This window comes from Triturus cristatus, chromosome 5_2 (genome assembly GCF_964204655.1).
Source record: "Triturus cristatus chromosome 5_2, aTriCri1.1, whole genome shotgun sequence".
Lineage (NCBI taxonomy): Eukaryota > Metazoa > Chordata > Amphibia > Caudata > Salamandridae > Triturus > Triturus cristatus.
The window spans coordinates 699,238,826-699,266,603 of record NC_140588.1 but is presented as its reverse complement, the minus strand read 5'-3'; the positions used below and the strand labels follow the sequence as shown (position 1 = coordinate 699,266,603).

At 42.2% G+C, this 27,778-nt stretch overlaps 1 protein-coding gene across 2 annotated transcripts in view; it reads right to left on the bottom strand.

Moving 5' to 3' along the window:
• UTP14A (UTP14A small subunit processome component) overlaps positions 1–27,778 on the bottom strand; it is a 458,135-nt gene that overhangs the window by 198,006 nt on the left and 232,351 nt on the right. For both annotated transcript variants that reach the window (XM_085607771.1, XM_085607772.1), the window contains one exon: positions 22,669–22,746. In XM_085607771.1, the coding sequence (XP_085463897.1) occupies positions 22,669–22,746 (78 nt within the window). The remainder of the gene's footprint in view (positions 1–22,668; positions 22,747–27,778) is intronic.

Here is a 27,778-nt window from a genome sequence, read left to right as displayed (position 1 = left end):
TGTCTATAAATATATTTTTTTTTTAAATAATAAAAAACAGTGGCCGGCCCTGGGGATTGGGGTCAAAAAAATATAATTAGGAGACTGGCCCTGGGGGATGGGGTCATCAGGGCCAATAAATTAGAATAAGAAGGGGAACCAAACAGCCCCCCTTCTTAAAAAACTAAAATAAATAAAAGATTGGCATCCTGCCGGAGGCCATGCCCCCTCCGTGCAGCACTCTGCAAACGCGCCCCCAACAGGCATCTCCAGTATGCGCCAGGGAGCTGCGCTGCAGCCAGGTGTTCTGAGGCCAAGCCCCTTTTTACACCTCTCTGCAACGCAGCTCTGTGGCGCTTACTGGAGGTACCTAGTGGTCTAGTTTGACCCTAGGGACCCTTAGGATTCAGGGGGACTTAATCTCTCAACTTAGAACAGCCACAGGGCGCGTTTACACAGTGGTGAAGGGAGGGGACGGGGCCTGAGGTGACGTGTGCAAACACGCACTATGGCACGTTTTAAATTGGGGATATAATTTCCCTTCAATACTGAGGGCCCCTGGGGGCTAACTAGCCCACCAAGTGCTTCCAGTAAGCGCCACTGAGCTGCATTGCAGAGAGGTGGTCCAGGCCGTGCCACTTTTTACACCTCTCTGCAACGCAGCTCTGTGGCACTTACTGGAGGTACCTAGTGGGCTAGTTGGACCCTAGGGACCCTCAGGATTCAAATGAACTTAATCTCCCAACTAAAAATGGACACAGGGCGTGTTTACACAGTGGTGAAGGGAGGGGACGAGGCCTGAGTTAACGTGTGCAAAAACGCCCTGTGGCCTGTTTTAAGAGGTAGTTTTAATCCCCATGCCCTATTATACACTAGGGGCTTACAGAGGAGGTCATGCTAATCACAGGGGGACCCCAACGCATAATGTTCCCTAGTGTATGTAGGTGTTTTCACTGTATTCTAAGTGTCTTTTAACATAGCACTGGCTCTAGGACTGGTTAGTCAGACTCAGTTACCACCAGTATCCGTCTGAAAAAGTTGAGGGTACAGGATGATTTTGCAACAAGGCTTCTTTCTGCTCTTCTTTTTGTTCTTTCTGCACGTTATCCTTCTTCCTGCACTTATCTTCGTATTTGAGGACTTCTGTTGCTTCTTTCTGCACTTCTTTTGTTTCTTTCTGTGCATTTTTTCTTCTTTCTTCACATGTCCTATCTCTGTAGGCATAGTTAGAAATTAGCATTTAAAAAACCTTTGAAATTCACAGAAAAAACCATAGGTTTCAGGCACGTTATAGTTAGGAATTAGCATTTAAAAAACCTCAGAAATTCACTGAAAAAACCATAGGTTTCAGGGGTGTTATAGTTAGCTGGACTTTTCACTTGTACAAAACCATTGAAATTCCCCCGTTATAGTTAGTTCAGCTAACTATAACTCGCGCGCCCGCAATGCACTGCTGATGACGTCACATATTACATCACTCATGACATGGTCAGTGACATCACTCATGACATCACTGATGACATCTCAAATGACATCACTGATGACATCACTGATGACATCATCCTTGTGATAGAGTGGCAGACCTCCTCTCACCCTAATATAACCTTTGATACACACATTCAAAAATAGAGACTAGAATTTTCAAAACAATGGACATACCAATACCATTTACAACAACCTCTTCAGTAATTCTAAGATCCACATACACATCCACTCATTCACCAACAGTCCTATACAGTCACTCATACATGTACTCACTCATCATATGTACTCATACACCTATACATCCTGTTACACAATGCCACTCATCCATAGAGGTACTCACACACATAGTCACTCATGCTAATAAAGAATCAAACATACATTTACTTGCATATACAGTTATACACACACCACCACACTTACTTCTACGGAAACTTACACATACTTAGTCTTTTAAACAATCACTTATAGAAACACATACTTATTCATATAGGAACTCTTTCAATCTCTCACTGTCACATATACTCGCTTATATACACCAATAGTCACATATACTAGTTTAAAACATATGTAGTTACTCATAAAGACACTATTGAGACAGTCATTCACTCACTAACACACCCATACACTCACTCATCCACCCATAGAGTCCTGCACACATGCTGTCTTCAACACATACAAAGAGTGAGTCATTCATTCATGCACCTATGCACTACGTAATACCCCCACCGAACCATGCAGACACTCAGACTGATACTCATAAAACCAACTAATAACCTATATAAACACCCATGTAGCTACTCACCAACCCATGCAGCCACTTATACACAAAGTGAGAGACTGATACAGATATTTACATATTTAAACATTACTCACTAAGCCATGTATTCACTATGAAACACTTAATCAGTCAGTTACACAATCAATTTTTCAAAAACAAATCATCCATTTAGACACTTATATACCCATTTATTTTTCCATCGACCTTGAGATATACATATATAAAACATATTTAATTTTCAGAAACACACACATTCACTGGATGATGTCATCAGTGATGTCATCAGTGATGTCATTTGAGATGTCATCAGTGATGTCATGAGTGATGTCACTGACCATGTCATGAGTGATGTAATATGTGACGTCATCAGCAGTGCATTGCGGGCGCGCGAGTTATAGTTAGCTGAACTAACTATAACGGGGGAATTTCAATGGTTTTGTACAAGTGAAAAGTCCAGCTAACTATAACACCCCTGAAACCTATGGTTTTTTCAGTGAATTTCTGAGGTTTTTTAAATGCTAATTCCTAACTATAACGTGCCTGAAACCTATGGTTTTTTCTGTGAATATATATATATATATATATATATATATATATATATATATATATATATATTTATTTATATATATATTCAATGAAAAAACCAAAGGTTTCACACATGTTATAGTTAGCTGGACATTTCACTCGTAAAAAACCAATGAAATTCCCCCGTTATAGTTAGTTCAGCTAACTATAACTCGCGCGCCCGCAATGCACTACTGATGACGTCACATATTACATCACTCATGACATGGTCACTGACATCACTCATGACATCACTGATGACATCTCAAATGACATCACTGATGACATCACTGATGACATCATCCAGTGAATGTGTGTATTTCTGAAAATTAAATATGTTTAATATATGTATATCTCAAGGTCAATGAAAGAATAAATGGGTATATAAGTGTCTAAATGGATGCTTTGTTTTTGAAAAATTTATTGTATATCTGACTGATTAAGTGTATCATACTGAATACATGGCTTACTGAGTAATGTTTAAATATGAAAATATCTGTATCAGTCTCTCACTTTGTGTATAAGTGGCTGCATGGGTTGGTGAGTAGCTTCTTGGGTGTCTATATAGGTTATTAGTTGTTTTTTTGAGTATCAGTCTGAGTGTCTGTATGGTTCGGTGGGGGGTATTATGTAGTGCATAGGTGCATGAATGAGTGATTCACTCTTTGTATGTGTTGAAGACAGCATGTGTGCAGGACTGTATGGGTGGATGAGTGTGTGTATGGGTGTGTTAGTGAGTGAATGACTGTCTCAATAGTGTCTTTATGAGTAACTACATATCTATTAAACTAGTATATGTGACTATTGGTGTATATAAGTGAGTATATGTGAGAGTGAGAGATTGAAAGAGTTCCTGTATGAATAAGTATGTGTTTCTATAAGTGATTGTTTATAAGACTAAGTATGTGTAATTTTCCGTAGAAGTAAGTGTGGTGGTGTGTGTATAACTGTATAAGCTAATAAATGTATGTTTGTTTCTTTATTAGCATGAGTGAGTATGTGTGAGTAACTCTATGGATGAGTGGCATTGTGTAACAGGATGTATAGGTGTATGAGTACATATGATGAGTGAGTGCATGTATGAGTGACTGTATAGGACTGTTGGTGACTGAGTGGATGTGTATGTGGTTCTTAGAATTACTTAAGAGGTTCTTGTAACTGGTATTGGTATGTCCATTGTTTTAAAAATTTTAGTCTCTATTTTTGAATGTGTGTATCAAAGGATATATTAGGGGAAGAGGAGGTCTGCCACTCTATCACAAGGAAGATGTCATCAGTGATGTCATCAGTGATGTCATTTGAGATGTCATCAGTGATGTCATGAGTGATGTCAGTGACCATGTCATGAGTGATGTAATATGTGACGTCATCAGTAGTGCATTGCGGGCGCGCGAGTTATAGTTAGCTGAACTAACTATAACGGGGGAATTTCATTGGTTTTTTACGAGTGAAATGTCCAGCTAACTATAACATGTGTGAAACCTTTGGTTTTTTCATTGAATTTGCAAGGTTTTTTAAATGCTAATTCCTAACTATAACGTGTGTGAAACCCATGGTTTTTTCAGTGAATTTGCAAGGTTTTTTAAATGCTAATTCCTAACTATAACGTGTGTGAAACCCATGGTTTTTTCAGTGAATATATATATAGATATATATATATATATATATATATTTTTTTTTCTCTCTCTCTCTTTCTAAAGTGTTCATATCTGGATGTATGAACAAACTGAGCTTATCATTATTGTTTTTATGTTTCTCTGAATAGGTGAAATTGTGTTTTTACTGAGATTATGGGAGGAATGTATTAATCCTGAAGAAGGGGGTTTTAATTATTGGGTATCCACCCAGTGCTTAATTTGAGCCGGTGCTTTCCGGTGCTAAGCACTAGCACTTAATTGGTTTCCGGTGCCTAGCACCAGCACCTAATTGTCAACCCCATACTCAGACCAGTCCATGGTGGCACTGCTTATCTAATTTAGAGATGAGCAGAACAATGATTGTTTAGGAATACAATATACATTAAAATAGCTAATACCTGCCTCTCCAGCCATGCCTTTAGCTTTGGGGGCCTGGAATAATCTGAAATGTCGCATTTACATGCGAGAGAGATGGTTAGTAGTTGTTTTGGCAGTGATGACAAGGGTGATGGGTGGTGCAGGCTGCAGTGGCCTCCTGGTCAGAGCACTGGTACTTAATATTTTACAAATTAGGCACTGTATCCACTGAAACGCATTGATGCATATATTACACTGAATCTTACAGGCACTGAAGGACACAGTAGATATTAACTATTTGAAGATACTCTGTGCCATGAACAATGATCTCAAAATATTAGCGATTGTAAAGACGTACTGTACTCTTCCTGTCTGTGTATATCTATTTTTGTAATTAATTGTTTTTTATTGTGATATAGGGCTCACGAGAAAAAAACAATCCCCTCTTTTTCCCTTCTCTTGCCGTGAAGGTGAATATAATGATGGATTTATTTAATAGCTTTTTATGTATTTTCAATAATTCTGTTTTTAATAATACCTTACTTGACCCCGATATGTAATTTGATCATTGTTTTTTAGATTAGATTTTGGGATTTGTATATAAATAAAGTGTTAAAGAGGAAAACTCTTTTCCCAAACATCATACAAGTGTAGTGTTCAGACCTTAACGTAGACTGGGTTGTACATGAAGTGTGCAATGAGACCGGAGTAAGTGTGTTTAGTGTGCCTGAGATTTGATATACAAGCCCAAAGGGAGCCTTTTATTTGACTTTATAGTCTAACATGGTGCCCTGTTCCCTTGGGTAGTGTGGCCCCTCTCTGCTTTATTTTGAACTTTTATGTTTGCCAGGAATTCTTGGTAAGAAAATATGCAGGAACTCCTGGAAAGCCGCACCACACTGGATTACTCTGTGTCTGTGGTATTCAGAAATGTTCAGAGTAGGTAGGTTTTAATGGGTGCAGGACTACTACAGGCCCAAATACAGCAGCTACAGACAACCCAAGAATAAATGAACTTCAAAGCAAACGTCCTCGTATTTTTCTTGGGCTTTTCTAGTCCCACGCGATAAGCCCATTCACACAAGTGGATTACTGTTTTTAATCAAAAGATGTATGGACTTTCTGGATGTAAGGATTTTTCTCACTCTACATTTTCCAGAACAATTCCTCACAGAAATATGAGGACATTCTTTGGAGCCACCTAAGGTTTGATGTTTGCAGGGCATTCTGTGTTATAAAAAGTGGCTGGATCCATGAAAGTCAGTTCACCCTGGACTCCCCAAGTCTCTACTGTCAGAAATGTCTGGGGTGAATATGCTTATTTAGGTGCAAGCAGACCATGGGCCCAAATAGTGCAGGATCTTATGGAAACATCCTTTCTTTTTTCACATTTATAGGCCTTTCCTGTCCCGAGTCAAAGGCCCAGTCATTATATGATGGGTGCCATTTTTGTTGGAGTAGAGCGGAAACACAGAATAGAAGGACATTTTCTAATATAGATAGAATTTCGCTACATTTCTTACTTGAAAAATCATTGTAAACCATAGCTTGTTCATAGCTCTAGATATTGTGGGTTTTTGGACAGCCGACAAACTCTTTCTCTGTGACTCTCTTTCTCTGTGACTGCAAGAGTTTGACAGATGTAACAATACATTACTTTTAAAGCTTGGTCATTCGTGAAAAAACTGGTTTCTTTTTATTTTTCTCCCTCACTAAAATTCACTGTCTATTTATTTTAGAAATTAGCTTCTTTGGAAAACCTTGAGTGGTTCTTACATATTACCTCTTGCTAAATTTAGAATCTAGTCTAGTTTAGAGAAATGTATAGCTTTCTGGGCACACCCATGGATTTCCCATTTCTTTTGCCCGTAATCTGCAAGTAGGTAGAAAACGTAAAAATATGAAATATTGACCTCTACTTAGAAAATTGCACAAACTATGGTGAATAAATACATTTTTCCAAACTCTACCAGTTCCCAGAAGCTGGCAAAAAAGGCTATCTTACCACAAGCAGCCTTTGTTGGTGCTATTTTTAGTAGTACATTTTTTTTTCAAAAACCAGCACACGGAGGTCGTGGCCGGCAGCCGAACGAAATGGCAGCTGCCTAGAGCTGTTCTGGATACCCACATACGATCCCCATGCAAATCTGCTCATTACTCTGCCGGCGAGACCTATAAACGAGTGGGGAGGAAATCAGAACCTGCCGTGCACAGGCTGAACCGACCGCACGCCAAAATTGAGGGACAGACGGCCACAACGCATCAGTGCGCAAGTGCGGCCTACTTCAAGTCCAGGAGCCAGAGCCTCAAGTGGCGGACTGGCCCGGGAGCCGAACCATCGGGCTCTCCCCGAGAGGCACTTGGGAGCGGCCAGCCAGTTCCCTAGCACAAGTTGCGGCGCAGGAGCTTCTGCGGGTGCCGCTCACACAGATACGACAAAGGACAGCCCCGAGGCACAGGAGCGGAGAGGCTGAGGTAACGAGATCTCATTGGAACTCAGAGGAGGTGCGCCACCATATATGAGCCCCAGGAAAGGGAGAGAAGACATAGAAATAACAGCAGGCACGGAGCTGGGGCGGAGGTGAGGAGGACACGCCTTGCAGCACCCCGGGAGACAAAGTGATCCTCAGCATAGTGAGCCAGTGGCATTTACGCCGCTAATCAATAGTCAAGAATGGGACACCATCCTGGAAAACGGTGCAAACGAGGGGAGACAACCCGGCACAGAGTAAACACCAGCAGTGGCAGCATATCAATAAACAAATTTACACCCTCAGACACAGACTGCTCTCCAGAGACACATCCAGCTGTTACTGATACACCTTAGCAAGTTGTGTACGGCAGAGAGTGGGTATTACTACGCAGGGCCACGTTTTCGCACCCACCGCATTCAGAGACCACAGGAACCACCACTGCAACGGCTCCTTCACAGTTCATTAGTGCATGAACACCCGAGGCTGTGGGTACCAAAGGAGTGGTGCACAGCCTTCCACCGCCGTCCTTCTGGGTCTATAAATAAGTGCACTACCAGCGTAGCACAGGAAAGCCGAAAGGCCGCATGTGGCGACATACTGCACAGGCAGGCAGCGGCAAGTACTGCCAACGAAGCACTTTCCACTGAGCAGCACAGGGCCCGGAATGTTGGGGCAAAAAGATCAGCGTACTTCCCACCAGACAAAATTGAACAAGTACGCCTGGGCCGAAGAGCATTCGGAAATGACGAGCCACAAAGCCTACAGATCGTGCAGCAGCAGCGGTAAAGGAAGTAACCCTGCAAGACATCATGGCTACGTTGAACACAGTGCACACGTCCCTAGAATCGCATATAGGCACAGTCTCCACCAAAATCTCGCTGATTAGAGCAGACCTCAAGAATATGAATGCAAGGGTGAAAGAGGTAGAAAAACACAGCAGACCTCCACGATGAAACAGATCTCCTTGAACGTCAGGTGCAACAGCTACAATCTGAAAGTAAAGGGATGGCTGCAAAGCTCAATGACTACGAAGGCCGCTCGCAGCGCAATAATGTTAGAATTATTGGCGTGCCTGATAAGGCAGAGGGGCAAGCTACCGATATCTTCGTGGAGGAACTCATTCAGAAACACCTACAACCAAAAGGTCTATCGCATTACTTCTCGGTGGAGAGAGCGCATCGCATGGCAGGTGGTAGGCATAAACCGGAAGCCTATCCGAGACCCATATTGGCCCAGATCTTTAACTTTCGAGACCACTATGTAATTCCTCAAACGGCCCGAGTAGCCCCACCACTGCGCTTTGAACATAGCACCATAACCTTTTTCCAGGACTACACTACCGCGGTAACAAAGGAAAGGCGCAGTTTCTTCGAGGTGAAGAAAGAACTAAGGAATCGTGAGTTTAAATATTCCATGTTTTTTTACCGCTCGGATAAGAGTGGAAGCGGAAGGAAAGGTGTGGTTCTTCACGACTCCGGAGGAGGCCAAGGAATGGCTTGAAAGATGGCGTCGAGTTGGAACTCCCTGGAAACTTGGTGGAAAGAAACAGAACAGGCACACACCAGCAACAACTTCAGCAGCAATAGAAGAGACAATGCAAGGGAGTGCGCCAGGAGACCCGGATGGGTCAGAGTGAGGGTTCTCCCATCTTGAGGCATCAGCCGCGACAAATTTCTCCTTGAGGCGCTCATTTGACAGAACTGGCTCAGTAAAGGCACGGCCTGGAAATGGCTGCCATAATCCGGCTGCACACGACCCCGGCGATGTGCCTGAGTTGTCAACAGAACCAAATTAGAACTAATGTGTGGACTCGTGGACACTGCTGATCTCTTCACCCACTCATCATGGCAGTAATGGATATGATAACGCTGACTAACTACGATACAGACAAGTGGGGGAAAGTGTGGGGACTCTGAAAAAGCTCCCCCCATCGAGGTATCGGAAATGGGTAACAGGCGCGCGGCACTGTTGAGCAGGCGGGTAGTTCTGAATCCGTCATGCAGGGAGGGGAGGGTACCCATAGTTATAGTTTATGTTATTGTTTTTGTTTGACACGGTTTACGACACCACTGAACGAATCTCACATATTGTTCCATATTCAAAATCATGTCCAGTATACCCGTCTGGCCAGGCCAAATGGCTCACTCGATTACACTGGCTAGTCACGCCACACCTACACCTGAGATGAACTCTCTTGGGGGCCAAAACCTACCTAAAGAGGGGGCTTATACTACAATATCTGAAACGGCATGCGCCAGCAGTAGCCTTACTCCAAGAGACCTATTTGGTGGGACCAACGTGCAAGGCCCTTGATAGATGGGGCTTTCGCCTGGTGGCGCACTCAGGGTTTACGACGGCCTCACGGGGAGTAGGGATCCTGGTCAGGAAACAGTTCCCACTCATTGTTCAACAAACATGGACAGACTATTAGGGGCGCTTTGCGGACATACTCGCCCAATAGGAGGGACTAATAATTAATATAGTAACAGTATATATACCCCCAGCACTCCACTTGATAGCGTTGCCGGCACTGAGTACATTCCTTCTCATGCTCCCCAGAAGTGATCCCTTAGTAGGGGGTGACTTTAATGCTACACTAGATGATGCCCTGGATCGAATGCCCCCTCGACAGCAACATCGCACGCAGTCCCGGTTGGGTGACTTTCTGGAAGCGCTGGGCTTAGTGGATGTGTGGCGTTCCCAATTTCCCACGACACTCCAATATACGTTTCACTCAGGCGCTCATAATAGTTTGTCTAGAATAGACTATATATTCACATTAGCAGATAGCCTGGGGAAATTTTGCGAGGCGAGTCACCTGGCCAGGGGAATTTTGGACTACTTACCACTTCTTATCCAATATACTATTCTTGTCACACCCCAATTCCGTATATTCCCGATACAGCCGGGCTATCTAAAGAGCCCCAAAATACAGAAAGGCTTGATTTTAACCACCCAGCAGTACTCTAAAGAAAACTCGGTATCCTCTCCCGTGGTATTGTAAGAAGCTTATAAATCAGTCATCAGAGGACAGGCAATCTCCCTTATTAAAGGCCATAATAAGGAAAACACTGAAACCTTGGAGCAGGAAGTACGTCAATTAGAAACCGAACATTTCCAGGATCCCTCTGAACATAACATGAAACGTATCAATACAAACAAGCATTGGCATAGCCAATAGGTCTCGCCTTTGGGACCTTCTAAGTGTTTAGCCATGCAACAGTTGCATAACTAAACACTTATAAAGGTCCTGAAAGCGAGACCTATTGGCTATGCCAATGCTTGTTTTAACTGCTGCAATCTATTGAAGCCTCACCGAGAACATCAAAGCGGCCGCGAAAGTGAAAGTAATAGCGGTAAAGCGCGCCGTGCGCGCCCGCGCACATGCACTGTAGGTCAAGGCTGGCTGGCCTGGTAGCACTTTTTGGAGCCCTCACAAAATGTCTCGCCAGACCAGCGCATGCGCTGGGTCAGGCGAGACCTAAAACAAGCATTGGCATAGCCAATTAATCTCGCCTTTGGGACCTTATAAGTGTTTAGCCATGCAACAGTTGCATAACTAAATACTTATAAGGTCCCAAAAGCGAGACCTATTGGCTATGCAAAGCGGGCGTGAGGCCGCGAAAGTGAAAGTGATCGCAATCCCGATCACATCAAAGCGGCCCTGGTGCCCCGAAAGTTAAAGTAATCGCGGTAAAGCGCGGCGCGCGCGCCCCTGCACATGCACTGTAGCTCTAGGCTGGCTTGGTAGCACTTTTTGGAGCCCTCTCAATAAGTCTCGCCAGACCAGCGCATGCGCTGGGTCAGGCGAGACCTAAAAAGCAGGAGTATAAAGAACACGTGTGGGAGAGCTAAAGTTAAACTAACAGCTACAAGGCATAAAGTATACGAGGTGGGAGATAAAGCAGGCAAACTGTTGGCATGGTTAGATAGATGGGAGTGGGCAGACCGATGGGTGGCAGAACTCCACAGTGACATGGGAGAGGTCATTAAGGATCCACAACTGATAGTGGAGGCATTTGCGCTACACTACAAGACAGTTTACACTCCTGTGGCCACAGTGTCGCCTGGGGACGCTACAGAATTTCTTAGGGATATTCACATTACGAAACTCACATCAGACGAAACCCAAGCACTAGAGGCAGAATTCACAGCAGATGAAATAGTAGCAGCTATAGGCAGCATATAATCTGGGAAGGCCCCGGGGCCGAATGGTATTTACTGTAGCCACCAAACTATCTCCGTATTTACTGAAAATGTACAAAGCCAGCCGAGAATCAGGAGAGCTTCCAAGAGACCAGCGGGTGATGACAATAGTGGCCATTCGCAAACCAGGGAAGCCAGCCCATGAATGTACCTCTAATCTCGTTGCTAAATGCAGAGCCCAAATTTTGGCCAAGGCGCTGGCCACTGGGCTGACTCCCCACCTTACTTAATTGGTACATCCGGATCAGTCTGGATTCATGCCGGGCAGGAACACTGCACTTAACCTGCAGCGCCTCCATGGTGTATTGAGTTGCAGACATATGATTCAGGAAGACGCTGCAATCCTCTCCCTCGATGCAGATATGGCATTTGATACGGTCAAATGGCCATACCTTGTTGCTGTCCTGAAACGATGGGGTTTGGGCCCAAGTTTCAATCCTGGATTCGACTGCTGTACACAAAACCACTGGCGCAAGTAGTGATTAATGGGAGAATATCCACTGCATTCCCACTAGGGTGAGGAACGAGACAGGGTTGCCCCCTGTCCCCACTCCTCTTTGCCCTTATACTTGAACCACTGGCAGCATGGATAAGGAAAGGCCCTGTAATACGTGGACTCCGGTGGACGGAGGAGTGGGAAGACCAAATATTCCTCTATGCCGATGATGTCCTCCTCTATATGGGATCCCCTAGACGATCGTTAACCAGAATACTTGACATCTGTGAATCATATGGGAAATACTCCGGTTATACAATTAACTGGAATAAATTAGTTCTATTTATATTGAATGCCCCCCCCCCCCCCGATTATGCACAGGGGTTGTGAGATAAGAGTGGTGGCGGACGGCTTCTGCTACCTCGGTATTTACATTACAGTAGACCCAGACGAATTCATGAATCAAAATCTCTAAGAGCCCCTAAAAAGTCTACGAAGAGACACAAAACAATGGAAATCCCTACCGTTGACCCCGTTAGGAAAGGCTGCATTCTTCAAGATGATGGCACTGCCCAGATTTCTTTATGAGCTACAAAATACTCCGTTCCCAGTCCCGACATCATATTTTAAAGCGATCGACAAGGAAGTACGCAGCCTCCTTTGGGATGGTAAACCTGCTTGAATAGCCATGAAGAAGCTGATTAGAGGATGGTATGTCTGGGGCATAGCATTCCCGAATATACAAGCATACTACTGGGCCGCCCAATCTATCGTAATTAATCAATGGCTGCACACCCCCCAGACAGAACCCGCATTCCACATGGATAGGCACATCCAAGGAGAAGGAGGGGTCATGAGGGCCCTTTATAATAAAGCTCACAAAGCAGACCTTACGGGATCCACTGCACATACCAGGGCTCGAAAAATCTGAAAAATGGTACTAATCCTGCAGGTCTAGTACCTTGAAAACTCTCCTCGACCTAACAGTAACCTGCTTGACCTCCGTCTCTGAAAGCGGAGCAAATGTGACAAGATAACAAGATTTAAAGGCATCTTTATTGCTCATTTGCTTTGTGAGCAATAAAAAGGCCTTTAAATCTTATCTTGTCACATTTGCTTCGTTTTCAAAGCCAGAAAGGGCGAGTAGGACCTAAAAATAGCTCGACCTCATTAAATTTACCTCACAAATGTGAGTGGATTTGTCGAGCCCTGCATACGGCCCAAGTCTGGTATACAGTTCTTAAGAAATTGGTCTGGGAAGGTTCTATTACGCAAATTACTCCACTATGGGAGACTGGAAAGCTGGGAAGACTGAGCAGATATAAAGGTTTGCGACAGTGGGATTTGATAGGAATATCAAATTTAGGTGACCTCTGGCACAAGGGAAAAGTCATCACATTCATACAACTGCAAGAGAAATATGACATGGCACCTACGGAGCAGTTTTGCTATCTTCAAATTAAACACGCACTTGAGACCAACATTAAATCGGGCACGACCCTCCCGGAAGCCTGCCCACTGGAGTATAGGCTGTTTACAGATCGTATGGACAAACGTGCCACATCATTAACCTACCGAAAAATAATTAACAACCAGCCAGACCCCACACACACTCTCCGTGAAAAATGGCAGGTTGAACCTGGAGAATTAGACAACACGGATTGGCAAGAGGCGCTTGAATCACCACGAGAAGTAGCAGTCTTCTCCAGACTACGATTGGTACAGCTTAATGTGCTCCATAGAACATATTTGTCCAGGGTAGTACAAGCCAGAATAGGCAGAGCAGTTACCCAGCTATGTCTGCGTAACTGTGGAGACGTGGGTACCTTCTATCATACAATATGGTAATGCCCAAGGACCCAAGTGTACTGGGAGACAATCATGGCTACAATAGCGCAGGTGGGTGGAGCTTCGGTATCGTCAGAGCCCAAGCGGTGTCTCCTAAATATATGGGAAGCCACGGATCTCAATCTAAAGACCAAAGACTGGGCCACACTGGGCATGATGATAGCGAAGCGCAATATAGCCAAATACTGGGGGGTACAAACAACATCAACCTATGCAGAATGGTGCATTGACAAGGATGGTCGAAAAAGCACTTTATGTATATAGGAGGTGTCCTAAAAAATGGGAGCGGGTGTGGGGAGGATAGAACAAATTTAGGGGAAACATTTGCACGCCGCCACTGGGAGATCCTTTGTCAGATAACAGTTGAAATCAAATGGTGATGAAACCGGGGACATGCTTAGTGGCGATTATGAAGGAGTTGGACATAAACACCACAGAACGCAGATATGGTGTGAAACTGGAACATTTTATGTATGTGTATTGTACTGTCTTTTGTGATGGCATCATAAGTCGTGTAAACAATAAAAAAAGATTTTAAAAAAAGAAGAAAAAAAAAAACAGCACACAGTACCTTTTTCCCAGGAAAATAAGGACATTTTGGTATATTAGGTTCCCTTATAACCCATATTTGTGGACAAAAAAAAGGATACAAATTAATTCAGGAAATGTTACGAAGGCTATTGCACTGTCAAAACAAAAAAAAATGGGGGGGGGGGGGGGACTCAGCACTGTTAAGGGAAAAGTCTTAGAAGCACAGTGGTTAACAATGTATGTCTCGAGCTCTTTCTGAAATTCTGAAATGAGAACAGAGTTCGGGAAGGCCTGATGGAAGCAGGTATGTCAATCCAGATCGTTGGTGCATGCATGGAGAAGGCATGGTGCCTAGTTTTTTCTTCATCTCCAGTCTGATAATTGCCAAGTGTCTAGCAAAAGAAGACCGAGGTATGATAGTCCTATAGATGATGCAGCTGGATTTGAAGATGGCGAGAGCTGGCAAGGGGGTCCAGTGGAGTAACATCAGGCTAGTAGTCATGTAGTCACATTACTTCAGGCACTCGATGAGGCAAACTGTGGCCTGTAGGATGCCCTCAGAGGAGCGGAGTTGAGTAGGAAGTTCCAAACAGATGTGAGAGCACAAAGCCATAGACTGCAGTTCTGAAGTTGCTTCTGGGAAGAATGGTTTAATTTACTTCAGCAGGGTGAATCTGAATGACTTGCAACTGGGTGAAAGTTGACGTTCGAATCAGTCTAGCTTAATGTTGTTGAACCATGTTTAAACTAGTTTATTGCTTGTTGATCTTGGTGAAAAGTAGGAATGCTGTTGTGGTTGGGTTGGGATTCCGGTGGGTGTTGGCAGGGTTTGAGGTACCAGATGTCTACATTGGAGGAAACTTTAAAGTATAGTTGTATGTCATTGGCATATTGATATATTTTGAAGGCATCATTGGTAGGTAGAGCCCCAAATGGGCTCCAGGTAGAGATTAACATTGATGGAGAACAAGATGAAAACCTGGGGAACTCTGCAGGTGATAGGCATGCTCCGGAGCCGGGAGTTGCCCATGTGAACAAACGGATTGTTGATCTGATAGGTAGGAAGAAAAACAGTAAACATTTTTGCCAGCGGATGTTATTCAAGACTTGCAGATGTGGATAAGAGTGGAATGGCAAAATCAGAAGGCAGTGGTCACCTTTATCGGTATTCAGGGGGGGGTATTCTTTATTATTTGCAGCGGTCCTTGTGCTACCGTGTTTCGCTTCCTTTAATACTCTTTCCCTATAGTCATCTACTTGGGAAACTACAGTAGAGAGGACTTCAGATCCAGTATTGGTATTCATATATAGAAACTAACGTTTATATTATAATGATAAATAAGAAAATGTTATAGAATTCCAATACGAACTGGAAAAATATAGCTCCTAACAATTCAAGAAAAATCAGACCATTTTTTTAAAATGACTTATCAGTGCAACCTTGTGGACTAAAACGGTGCACTAAAACGTCCTTTGCCAGTTCAAAGTGTGCAGCGCTAAGAACCTAGAAAAAGCTTAAAAGTGAGGATTGGAAGAACGAGATGGGAAACTAGCTTCATTAGTACAATGTCTAGTGATCATTAGTTGGGGGGGGGGAATTGATATTGCATATAATTATTTATCCAGACTATTAAAGTTATTATACAGAGTAGATGTAACATTTTAAAATAAAAATATTTATTCTAAAAGACGCAAATTATCATTAAAAAATGTCAAATTCCCCTGCTGCTCTTTGTCACAATTATCAAGCTTCATATTTGAAAAATTAAGGGGCACGGAGATTGTGTTGTGTGCTAACCTTTGATTTGTCCATTATTAATGACTTGAACAACAACAATTTAACTTTGTTTTTGCTGTTCAGAATTCTGTAGCTGAAGCATGGCATATGTATATGGGAAGCAGAATGTTCACTCTGGAACTAAATTTTAATAAAAAGAGCTTGTAAAGATTTCCTGATCAAGGCTTCCAACTTGGAATGGCTCTCTTAGAGTTAAAATGTACTACACGGAAATGGTGACATTTCAGTCTGGATTCAGGCACTATCACACTATCCGAGATGGACTTTTCAAATCAACAGTTGGAGCTGGGTCTAGATGCATCCTATCTTTGCTCGACTCATTATAGAATAATTTGTCTTACGCTGCTCTTGCAATTTGAGCACTAACTTACCCAGGTGCGCCAGTTCTAACCATGTAAGACTTATTCTAGTTTTTAGAAACTAGGAAATTAAAATTCTGTATGTGAGCACAAGTTGGCTTAATAAATGACATCACAGATTAACCAGAAGTGGCATACAACCAAGAGCATAACATGTCGATATTGGAATGGGCTAGTCTCAATTACAAGTGGAACACTCATACATAAATTCAAAATATTAAAGCATTTTTCAAGATCGGAAAAAGACTGCGCAGAATATTCTGGATAGAGGTTATCTTCCTCCATTCTTTGCAGTGGGACTGAGAATTCAAATCAAAATTTCTCTGCAGTAAACTAAGACTGATAATTACAGACACTCACTGTACTGGGAACGGAGAATGTCACAAAATGTGAGTTATGGAATGACTGACACAATAATAATTCTGATGAGGAAAGTACTGGTACTACAAGTAATGGAAATATAAAAATTGAATTGTTGACATATTAAAAGTTTTAATTGAATCCTGTGGCAAGATTGTCGTAAAAAAAGTTCTGGGAGATGTTCCAGCACATCAGGACAGTATATCAAGATTGCAGGTGGCTATTAAAATGTATCTAGGGACTAGCTGAAAAGTTATCAATTAAGACATTAACTTAAAAATGAATTTCAATGTCAACCATAAAACAATGTCAAACAGATTGGAATGTTTGCGATATCCCATTGGCAATATTATATAATACTCGGTCCCCTAAACAAAATATCAGTAAAAACTGTCACCGGAAAAAGGTTCTACTTGCCTAACATAAATATGTAGTCACTATATTCATCAGAAAAACCACCAGAATCCAGCACGTTGCATGCAAATCATCCCAATGACTATCATACCATTATTCTTCAAATAATTATCACGGCACTCCCGCATTGCTGTAATATTACAGGCCAGGCCTCAATTTTGCAAGTAATTTTTCTATCACCTTGGCATTTCAAAAATAATTTATAAGAAAGCAGCCATACATTTTGCTATCAATATCGAGAGCAAACGGATGTTGTTCAAAAACTCTTCAGTAGGTTACATTATCATCACAAAAGCTTCCAGGGACACCAAGCATTGAGCTAGCACTCCCAGACCATTTTTAATGGAACTAATGATTTCCTTGGCACCAAGCATCAAGTCAGTACTTTCCATGGCATGGGAGACTGCCATCCTGCACTGAAGGATACCGCTCTCATTGTTACAAGGCATGCTTGTGTTTCTAGAAGATTGAGATGAAGGCATGTTAAGCTTTATCCTTTAAGTGTAAAGCTGACTGAGCTGGTCAAGCTAAAAGTCACACCACCATAGGGAACTAAACCTTTCTACTACCTATCGCACACGCATGTATTTTAGGACTTGTATGCTTGGAAGCCATGACAAAATCTGTTAACCCATTTCAGTATTGCAGGTATATTAAGAATAAGATTGTGTCCCTCTTCTTGCAGTAAACTCAGGTTAGAGCAAGGACCTGTCATATTAAGTCCATGGTCCCACATTAGTTCATGTTTATTTGGCACACCAAGCTTTGTACACCAGTTTTTCAATTGCAGCATGCTCGTAGTCCATTCCTGCAATGGCAGGGCACACACCCCTCTCCAGTACAAGGCCAAGCCTCCCTTGTCCACCAAGTAGACAGTAGTGACAAACAAGCATGCAGCACTGGATCCCCCTAGTGTATCCACAATTTCCAGCAGCGTCATTCTGGGTCAAGGGCTATTGATATCCCGAGCACATACTCAACGATTTTCATGATCCCTTTCCAGTAGGTTTGCATTATTGGGCATTTCCAGATCACATGATGGAATGAGCCTGGGTAGATGTGGCACTGTAGGCACTCTGGTCCCCTGGCACGCCCCATAGCAGGAGAGTAGTAAATCCAAGTACTTACATTTTATGAGGCGATAGTGCATGGAGATAGTTAGCAGTCTAGGATCCTCCTCCTCCGCCGCCGCCTCCTCCTCCTCTTCCCAACGTCCTCCTTCCACCTTACTCTCTAGTTCATCAGGGGGTCTGGTGTGTTGGTGACTAAGGATTTATATAGTCGTAAGATGCCCCCCTTTCCCCAAAAAATTCCAAGGGGCTAAACTCTGGGAGAATGCTTAGATTCTCCTTGTAGCCTTCCAGGGTGTGCCGTTATTGTAGATACCTGGAGGAGTGGAGGTGGAAGTCAGTTGCTAATTCCTAGAACGATTTCGTGTGTCCCGTCCACCAGACATCTCCCAATGTGGATATACCTCCAAGGTACCAGCTTTGGAACCCCACTAAACCCACTGCTTCCGACAACCATCTCCACTGCCTTGGGTTGCCGAACCATTTCATATGGCGGACAGCCATATACTAGGTTCCAATGGGGACACGGGCGACCAAAGGTTATTCCAGTATATGAGTAGGGTCGCCCCTGTCTGTTCGGATTTAGTCATTAATATTGACCAGTTGGGAGGCCCAATAATATAGTCCAATATATCCCAGTAAAGAGCTGGGGCTCTCACCTACCGGCGCCTTCCCGGAGCAAGGCACAGTATGGAGATTCAAGCTGCTACTGCTAGATTCGGGCAAGTCCACTGCGCATTGTGCTCATCATCATCAAACTTTAGTCGCATATATATAAAATGCATAAAAGTACATCAAATTCATTGTAAACAAGTGTAAATACAATAATTCCTCATTTTCGTTTTGCAATAAAATATAGTCACAATTAAAATCCATAGAAAATTTATAAAATGCAGCACTGGGACAATTATTCAAATTCTTCCATATCTGCTGCACTCGGTTTTGTTTTTTCTTTTTTATTAAACCCGATACCATTCTAGTTTTTATTGCAGCTTGCAGAAATGCTACAATCGCAAAACATACAAATGGCATTTCTAATTGATGAAGGACAAAGAGCTATCATAAGCAGTCAGGCTAAACTTATGCACTAATGGTACAAAATACCTTTTCCGCTCTGTTTGATAAAATGTACAAAATAATAAAATACGCACAGCTGTTTGATTTGCTGTAGCATTGTATGGGCACCCAGAAAGTTGGTTTAATGGCATTAAGGGACTATAATCTATGCGAAACCTAACCAGTAAATACCGATGGTGGGGATTCGTCACAAAAAACAGGTAAGAACACGACCCGGACAACACAGACGAGAAAGCTTGATATAAAATTACTGTGCATTTTGATATATCGCTCTCCCATCTTAACTGGTTTGTTTTCGCCAAGAAAAGATCTTTTAATCTTGATTTGGGGTGAGCTGCACAGCTAAGAGGGGTTTCAAAAAGAGTTTCCAGACCAATAGAACCAAAAGATTGTTTCACATAGGTAATCCAAGGAATTAACGCAGCATTTTCAAGTTTCAAAATGTTCCTTATAATGTGTTGATTAATTTGGACCTCCTGCCTTTTCCAAATAGATAGCCACAGCAATAAAGGGGCTATCTTAATGGTGTCACTGATATATGGCAGGCCAAATTATTTGCGTACAATGAAGTTGGAACATGATTCAGGAATTGATGGTAACCTTTTAGCAAACTTGTCTTCTATCTTTTGCAATTGTTCCACTTGTACTGTCCCCATACTGCTGCCCAATCAGTAGCTATGGAAACAGTTTTTGCTAGATAGATTTTAATTATCTCCTGAATTGGCTTATTGCCTAGATTGTTTTGCAAATTTAAAAAATGTAGCTATACTCTTTGACATGGGGCTAGCTCTATTCATTAACATTTCTTTCCATGTCAGATAAGAGTTGAACAAGATGCCTAGATAAGTAAATTTGTCAACCCACTCTATACCATTATCCTTTAAATAAAGCCTCTTCAGTCTTTTCTTAGCCTCGCCCATCACCAAGGTAAAGGTCTTTGTTCTATTTACATGCAGATCCAGACTTGCCATAAAAGCTGAATAGACCCTTATAGATTTTTGAAGGGCCTTCGGGGGGCGATAATATACTGGGTTTGTAACATCTCCCATTTTTTATGTACTGGGATAATCACAGATCTTCTCCAGGTGGTCATTGGGCCTGTTTTTCTCACTGCATTACAAACAATTGTCAGTAGGGGTACCCAGAGTTGTGTTTGTGAGAGAAATAAGTCAACTGGGGCTCCATCCGGCCCTGCCGCTTTTAGAGAAGTGGACTGGGACAGAGCTTGCTCTATTTCTTTCCGATCGAACTTTAACATACAGGGGGCTTTTTTACCTGCCTCATTAGCTTCCACCCTAGTACCTTCCCTGTTTTGGAATATGGACTGAAAATAGGTAGCCAAGGTTTCCTCATCAATGTGTGTGTACAGAGTTGGTCCACCTTCATCTTGTAAGAAGGGGGAATTAACTACCTCTCAATTTGTTTTTACTGTTCCTAGATTTTGCAGCATGTCTTAGCATTTCCCATGGTTCTGCTCTAAGCTGGTTCTTTCCATTTTCCCTCATTAATTTGTACTCCATCCTACATTTACTTATTTGTTCTCTATTTCTTGGTTTCCGGTTTAATACTTCCTTGAGGTTAGCAGCGGCTTGCGAGCACTTCTTATCAAACCACCGCATTCTAGGGCGCATTTTTGGGAAGATTGGGGCAGTTAATTTGGATCTCGTACACTCCAAGATTTTTACAAAAGATTTGGTTATTTGTTGCTCATTGGCTCAGGGATCTGAGCATATGGAAATATCATTTCTCCTGTTAAAAATTATCTCAGTGATTAACTAATTTGGGTCTATTTTATACCATCTCAGAGTATAACCCTTCTACCTTTGGAGGATTGGCGTAGGGACAAGTATGTTAATCATTAGTTTTTGCTCATCCCATGGGAGGTTATATAAAATTAGGGCATGATCACTAAAGCCCGTCATCTTAACCTTTGGTTTACTTAGATGTCCCTCGTGGAACTCTGATCAGATTATAAAATCAATTTCTGAGCAGGATTCAGCTCTATAAAAGGTAGGAACTGGTTCGCCTGTACTTGGATCTATCTAATTTCTAGTAACCTGGAAACCAGTACGTTATTTAAAACATCACCATAACTTACATGGTTAAAATGAATGATTGGGTCACCATTATGATCCACAAACCCGCATAAACGTGGGTCTCCCCTACAACATCTAGTTACGTTGAAATACCCCACCCAGATGATTTGTAGGGGTTTTGGATAAAAGGTAGAGCAGGTCATCTGTGTTCTTTCCAAGCTCCTGCACCACTAATGTTGGGTTTGTGAAGTTATTATTATAATAATTTATTATTATTAGGTCACTACTTTTTTTTCCTTTTACAATTAACATATGGCAATAGGGGGAACTGTTTTAAAATATCGCTGTTTTGAGCATCGTTGTATTTGCCATTAATGTTATGATACCGCCTTTTGCCCTGCCCATAGAAGATGGTAGCGCTGGGGTTTGAAATGTTCGATAACCATTTATATTTATGGGATCTTTCTCCCATGTTTCTTTTAGGCAGATATGTAAATTCTCCAGTTCCTTGCATCAATCTGTAATATCTTTTTTTGCTGTTATGCCCAGCTATATTCCAAGTAAGGAGTATTGGGTTGTTTTCGCTTCTTCTAAGCGTGGTTTCCAGCGAATTTATAGTTCCTATCACACCTATTTCCATATCTTGCCTTTGTGATTCTACCTCTGTCATGTTGAATACTAATGGCTGCTTTGTTATGTAGGTCCCTGTATCTCCCGCATTGTGCTCCATACAGGTGGGCCAGCCAGGAACTGCAAGTCCCAGGTCTTGCTATTCTTTACCAGAGGGTCCCCTGCCTACTTCCCGGCTCCTCCAATTGTAGCAGGAACCGACGCAACAGCGCCCTCAGATCCAGGCCGTTGCGCTTATCGAGGAAGGCCAAGGTTCCCCGATCTGTTGAATCTGCACGCACTGCCGCATAGCCACTTCTCTGCAGTCTGGCGCAGCGGCCTGAGCGTAGTCCCCGATCTGCCAGAGCCCTCCCCTCACGGCCTCCAGACTGGAGGAACAGGAGATAGCTCATTCCCGGGGAAGACAGTGGATCGTCCCCGGTGTTTCCATCCCAGTCTGCAGCCACAAAGCTCACGATTATGTCGAATTAGATGGGGGGCCAGTGGCGGAGCTCAGAATTTTGCGCCCACCATCTTGTCTGTTAGCCACACCGCATGACAACACTTTTAGGACTCTTATTTTGCTTTATCATAAGCCGACTAAAGCAGTTGTTTGCTCATCATATGAAATAACTGGTTCATTGACTTACCTCAAGATCATATTTTGCCATGATTACTTTGGATTTTGCCCATTTACCACTGTTTTGGTGTTTCAGGGACATTCGCTCCTATGAGAAAAGAAAAGAAATACATAAAATCCAAGAGATTAATCCACCTGCAATTTAATCATAATTTTTTTTTATTTTTTTTAAATCAACCCACACCTCCAAGCACAGATATAAATCACAGAAACAAAACAAAAAATAGCATGAACAGTGAACAGATCAGAGTAATTGCAATGTAAGAAACACAAATGTCTATAAACTAAGATTCATTGTTTCCTCTAAGACCAAACATTTGACAGCAGCCACAAAACCCACCCAAAATACACAGAAATAAGTAAGCTGATAAAATTACTGTAATAGTTGTCATGAGGAAAAGCAATTTTGCTTCCTCACTTACTCTGATGTTACTTTATGGCCTTGGAAGATTCTCTCGAACCTATGGGGTGTTTCCTATACTTTAATTTAGGAAAAAATCAAGTTGGTGGGGGTAGATGTGATAGAAAAAAAAAAAGTGTAGTCCTAGTAGATGCAGGTATGCATGTTCAACGTGATGCTGGCCTTCAATTAATGTTCTCGTCTCCTCTCTCTCTCTCTCTCTGTTCTCATGAAATCATTCAGCCCCATGGGAAAAATGGCCGGTAAAACCTCTCCAAGGTATCTGCTCTGGATTAGGGAATGACCTGTGGTATCAGTTTGCCGATCTGGCCAGCACCTTTGATAAGATAGCGAACACCCTGGTCCAGTACGGACATATCACTTGACATCCCCAGATAACATGAAAGAAATCCCCTTCTTCACTGCATCGAAATAACTTGGGGGACCTAATATGGCCCATGTGCCACAGCCTTTGAAAGTAAATGCAGTGTATTTATTTATTAAATCAAATGTATTGCTTTTATAGTAACATATTAGATAACAAAATACCGAGGCATCGGATACAGTCACCGGTTTTGTTTTGTTTTGGTATGTATCCCCATATAACACTTCTGTCATGTTAGGATGGCATGTCACATGCCTGCTAGACCATTAAATTACCACCATTGCTTCAAATCTTATAGCGTTTGCAGGGACAGCCTCTACTCTATAAATAGGTTTCTCTAGCTTCACCCACCATTCCATTGTTGTCCCCCCAAACACCCACACTCCATGAGTACCACCCATCTCATGAAGGATCCCCACTAACTCCACTCTGGGAATCAAGTCAGTCGTTTTTTCTAGGATGAGAGTCAGTGTATTACCAACTGCTCGCCATTTTTTCTCGATTTTGGCGCATTTCCAGGTCATAAGGAAAAAGCTCAAATCTGAATCAGCTAATCAAAAGCAGGATAGTCTAGAGAAGCACCCAGCATGCCACAGGAATCTGGATGAAAGATGTGTCATATGGGGGGTGGGGCCAAGCCGCGGACCAAGATGGCTGCGCGGCGTTGAAGTTACGTATGGTGTCCCAGCGTTGATCCGGCTGTCTCTTGAAAACTACCTTGATGCGCCTTCAGGACGCCCGGCATCGGTCTTACAGCTGATGGAGCGGTGGCAGTGATCTTTTTGGCCCGGAAATCGGCCATCCACCTGCAGAAATCCGCTTCGGTATTGGAGGGGGCTGTAATATACTTCACATGTGTTTATATGTGTAATGAGCTCGTGTTGCTTGTAGAGCTCGTGGCTTGTAACTTGCATGCGCGTGGTGAGGTTACACGCGCATGCTGTCTGATGTTATTCAAATGAGCATCTCTCGAAGGTGCATTCCCGTGCGTCTAACCTCCTTTCTGAACTACAAACGGTATCAGTGGACAGTTGCCGTTCGTACTTCAGATAGGGAGGACGCACTCCAGTGCTGTGTGGATTGCCTCTTGAATAAAGCATCAAGGTCTATCTACTTCGGTCTACATTGGATTTATTTCATGATTTAATGCAAGTTTATCTACTTTACATTTGGCGACGAGTTATTTTAAGAAAAAATCAACACCACAACGATTTGTGCTTCCTACCGGCTGCGCGATCGTCACGCTCATCATCTCGCTAAGGAAACCTCCGTTCAAGTTATTAATAGAGGAGTTTCCGGATTAGCGAGGGAACAGCCAATCAACGCACGTGTCTTGCTTTCACTCGAATATAAACCCTCCTAACACGGAAGAGGACCTTTTTCATTGGCTAAAAAGGTAAAAGCCAAATTCTTCATACGCGCACCCTCATTGGTTACAAGCGTGTAAATTATTCTTCAAAGATTTAAAACGCGCAGCATGATTGGCCACACGTTTGTTGGTATTTTACATTGTGCCACGATGAAAAATAAGGACAGCTCAGCAGGAACTAGCAATTGAACAAAAGTAAGTCGTTTTTGATCTTTTCTACAGGTCTACAACCTTAGTTTTACTAGAAAGAAGACAAAATTAAGATTTGGTGCTTTACTACATCGTTTGACAGAACTACGTTGTTAAAAACTCAATTTAAAAGAAGTTGTAATGGCCTCTCAGCAAATATGTCAGCTAGAGCAGTTTCTCTTAAGACCAGGAAAGCCTAAGGAGCCTTGGAAACTATGGTTTAAATCCTTTGAGAATTACCTTGTGGCAATAGATGCTGAAGAATATTCACCCAAACGCAAACTTGCAATCCTTTACAGTTTTCGGGGCAGTGCTGGGCGAGAAACCTTTGACAACTTACCTGTCACCATTCCACCACCAGATGAAGGAGATGGATGGAACGTTTACACTGATGCCGTCAACAGATTAAATAAAAAGTTTTTAGAGCAGCCAAGAGTTATGCTTGAGAGATTTAACTTTATGAAAAGGAAACAAGGTTCAGATGAATCCATTGAAGACTATATTTCAGTTCTGAGAAACCTGGCGGCGAATTGTAACTTTGGGGCTTATCTTGACTCGTACATAAGGGATCAGTTTGTGTACAGCTGTTTTCACACAAAAAATTCAGGAACGTCTTCTCAGCTGCAGAGATCCTTCCCTTGCTGAGGTTATCGACATTGCAAAAGGGATTGAGAGATCTATTATAACGTCAAAATGTTTAAGTGATGACAATTCTTCACCTGTTAACATGATTCAAAATGATCCTCACATCAACCTGTAGGATGGATTAAGCCACGCCCTATTTACAACACTAAGTTAGCAACGAGATCATTGTTAGCAAGCCAGCTTGTCGTTTCTGCTGCGCTGCACACGACACTGTTATATGTTATTCATTTTAGAAATGCTGACTCGACTTTGCCTTGCAGGATAACAAACTGTTGTTTCACATTCTTAACCGTGAAATGTGCCCTTGGTCTGTACATCATGTAAAGAACGAGTCTGGGTCACTAGAAGGTACAGAGTGTTGTGATTAGATTGATCGTACCACTTCTTAGACATATCATACATGCAGCTGCCAATATCTGAAGGACAAGCGTCTTTAATATTGCAGAACAGTTTGGGTTTGCAGACATTCGAACAGAAGAGCTGATGCATGAGAGAGCTAGCTGATCCTTTGATGTGATTCTACTAAGCTGATCTATACAGTATGGGGTCCCCCCTGTTAACCTAAGAGACCTTCTAATAGTCTAATAATAATAATAATGTATTAGATTCTAGAGAAAGGAGTGTGGCTGTATACCACTGTCATTATTAGTATGATTGCTCCTTTCATTTTGTATGGTATTGTAATAATGCTTATGGTTCTGATCTGTACCGTTAGTCTGCTAGTGTTAGCCAAAGTACTGCATCTTAGGACACGAGGTTTATAAAATAAACTCTTTAAACTTTACCGTGTCTGTATTATTCTGTTGTGGACTAACAAATAGATACGAACAGGTATTTCTGATTCCCACCACTCCTGAGAAATATCTAAGTCGCTTGTTCTGGTTTGTCTATACATTGGGACCGCCTAGCTAGATCTAGGCTAACGAATGGGATACTAAGCTAGTCGGATAAGGGGTTCTTGGTTCTGAGGGGAGTTTTCTGGTACACCACAATTCTCTGAGGTCCTGGTCTCCTGCGCATAGTTCTGTTCATAAGCAGAATCCCTGCAACAAACCATGTTTCTTTCAGGCCAAAATTTGTAAAACCTTTCTTCCAAAAACAGGCAAAAACTAACTCTTTTTGTTTTAGGTGTGGTTCAAAATCACATTTAGGTGATAGCCCTATTTGTATGGCACTAGGTAAGAAATGTACAAAATGTGGGAAAATGGGTCATTTGTATACTGTTTGCAGAAGCAAGAAAATGGTCAGAGTTAGTAATTTAGACACTGATAATTCTCATGGAAATACTAATGTTGAAGTTATTCAGTCACTTGATGATAGCCTTGAAAGACTCATGCTTTCTATTGATTCTTTAGATATGACCTCGGCCATCCAGAAATTTAAGGAACCATTATGTGTAGTCATTGTTGGGAATGTTAAGGTTGACATGATGGCTGACTCTGGAGCACCAGTTACTATTGTTTCAGACACTCTATTTGAAGAGTGTTGGTCTTTTAAGAAGCCCTTACTACCCTTGGATATCATTCCAAAAGTATATGGTGGTCACATAATTGATATGCATGGGTATTTCATGGAGTTTATTACTTGTTTAAATCGCAAAATTTTAACAAAGATTTACGTAGCTCCTAAAGGAAAGAACATTATTGGATGGCAGGATCTAGCTAGGATGGGGGTTGAAACTGGTTCCTGGTTCTGAAAATCCCATTCAAATTAATGAGGAATCTACAATCACCCCCATCAATGATGACAGTCATAATAATTCGCTTGATTGTACAAATATAGCTCATACCATGTTTAAAGAATATCCTGAAGTTTTTACAACAAACATTGGTAAAGTTAAAAAAGTAGAACATGTCATCAAGCTAAAAGAAAATACTATCCTAATTTCTCATAAAGCGAGACCAGTTCTTTTAAGCGTCAGAAATTACCTTAAAATTCTGCTAGATAAGTTGGTCAAAGAAGGTATTACTCAGTCTACAGAATCATCAGAATGGGTTAGTCCTATTGTAATAGTAAGAAAAAAGGATAATTCTATTCGTTTATGTGCGGACTTACGCACACTTAATAAAAGTATTATAGTGGATTGTCATCCTCTACCAAAAATTCAGGATTTGTTATGCAACATAGCAGGT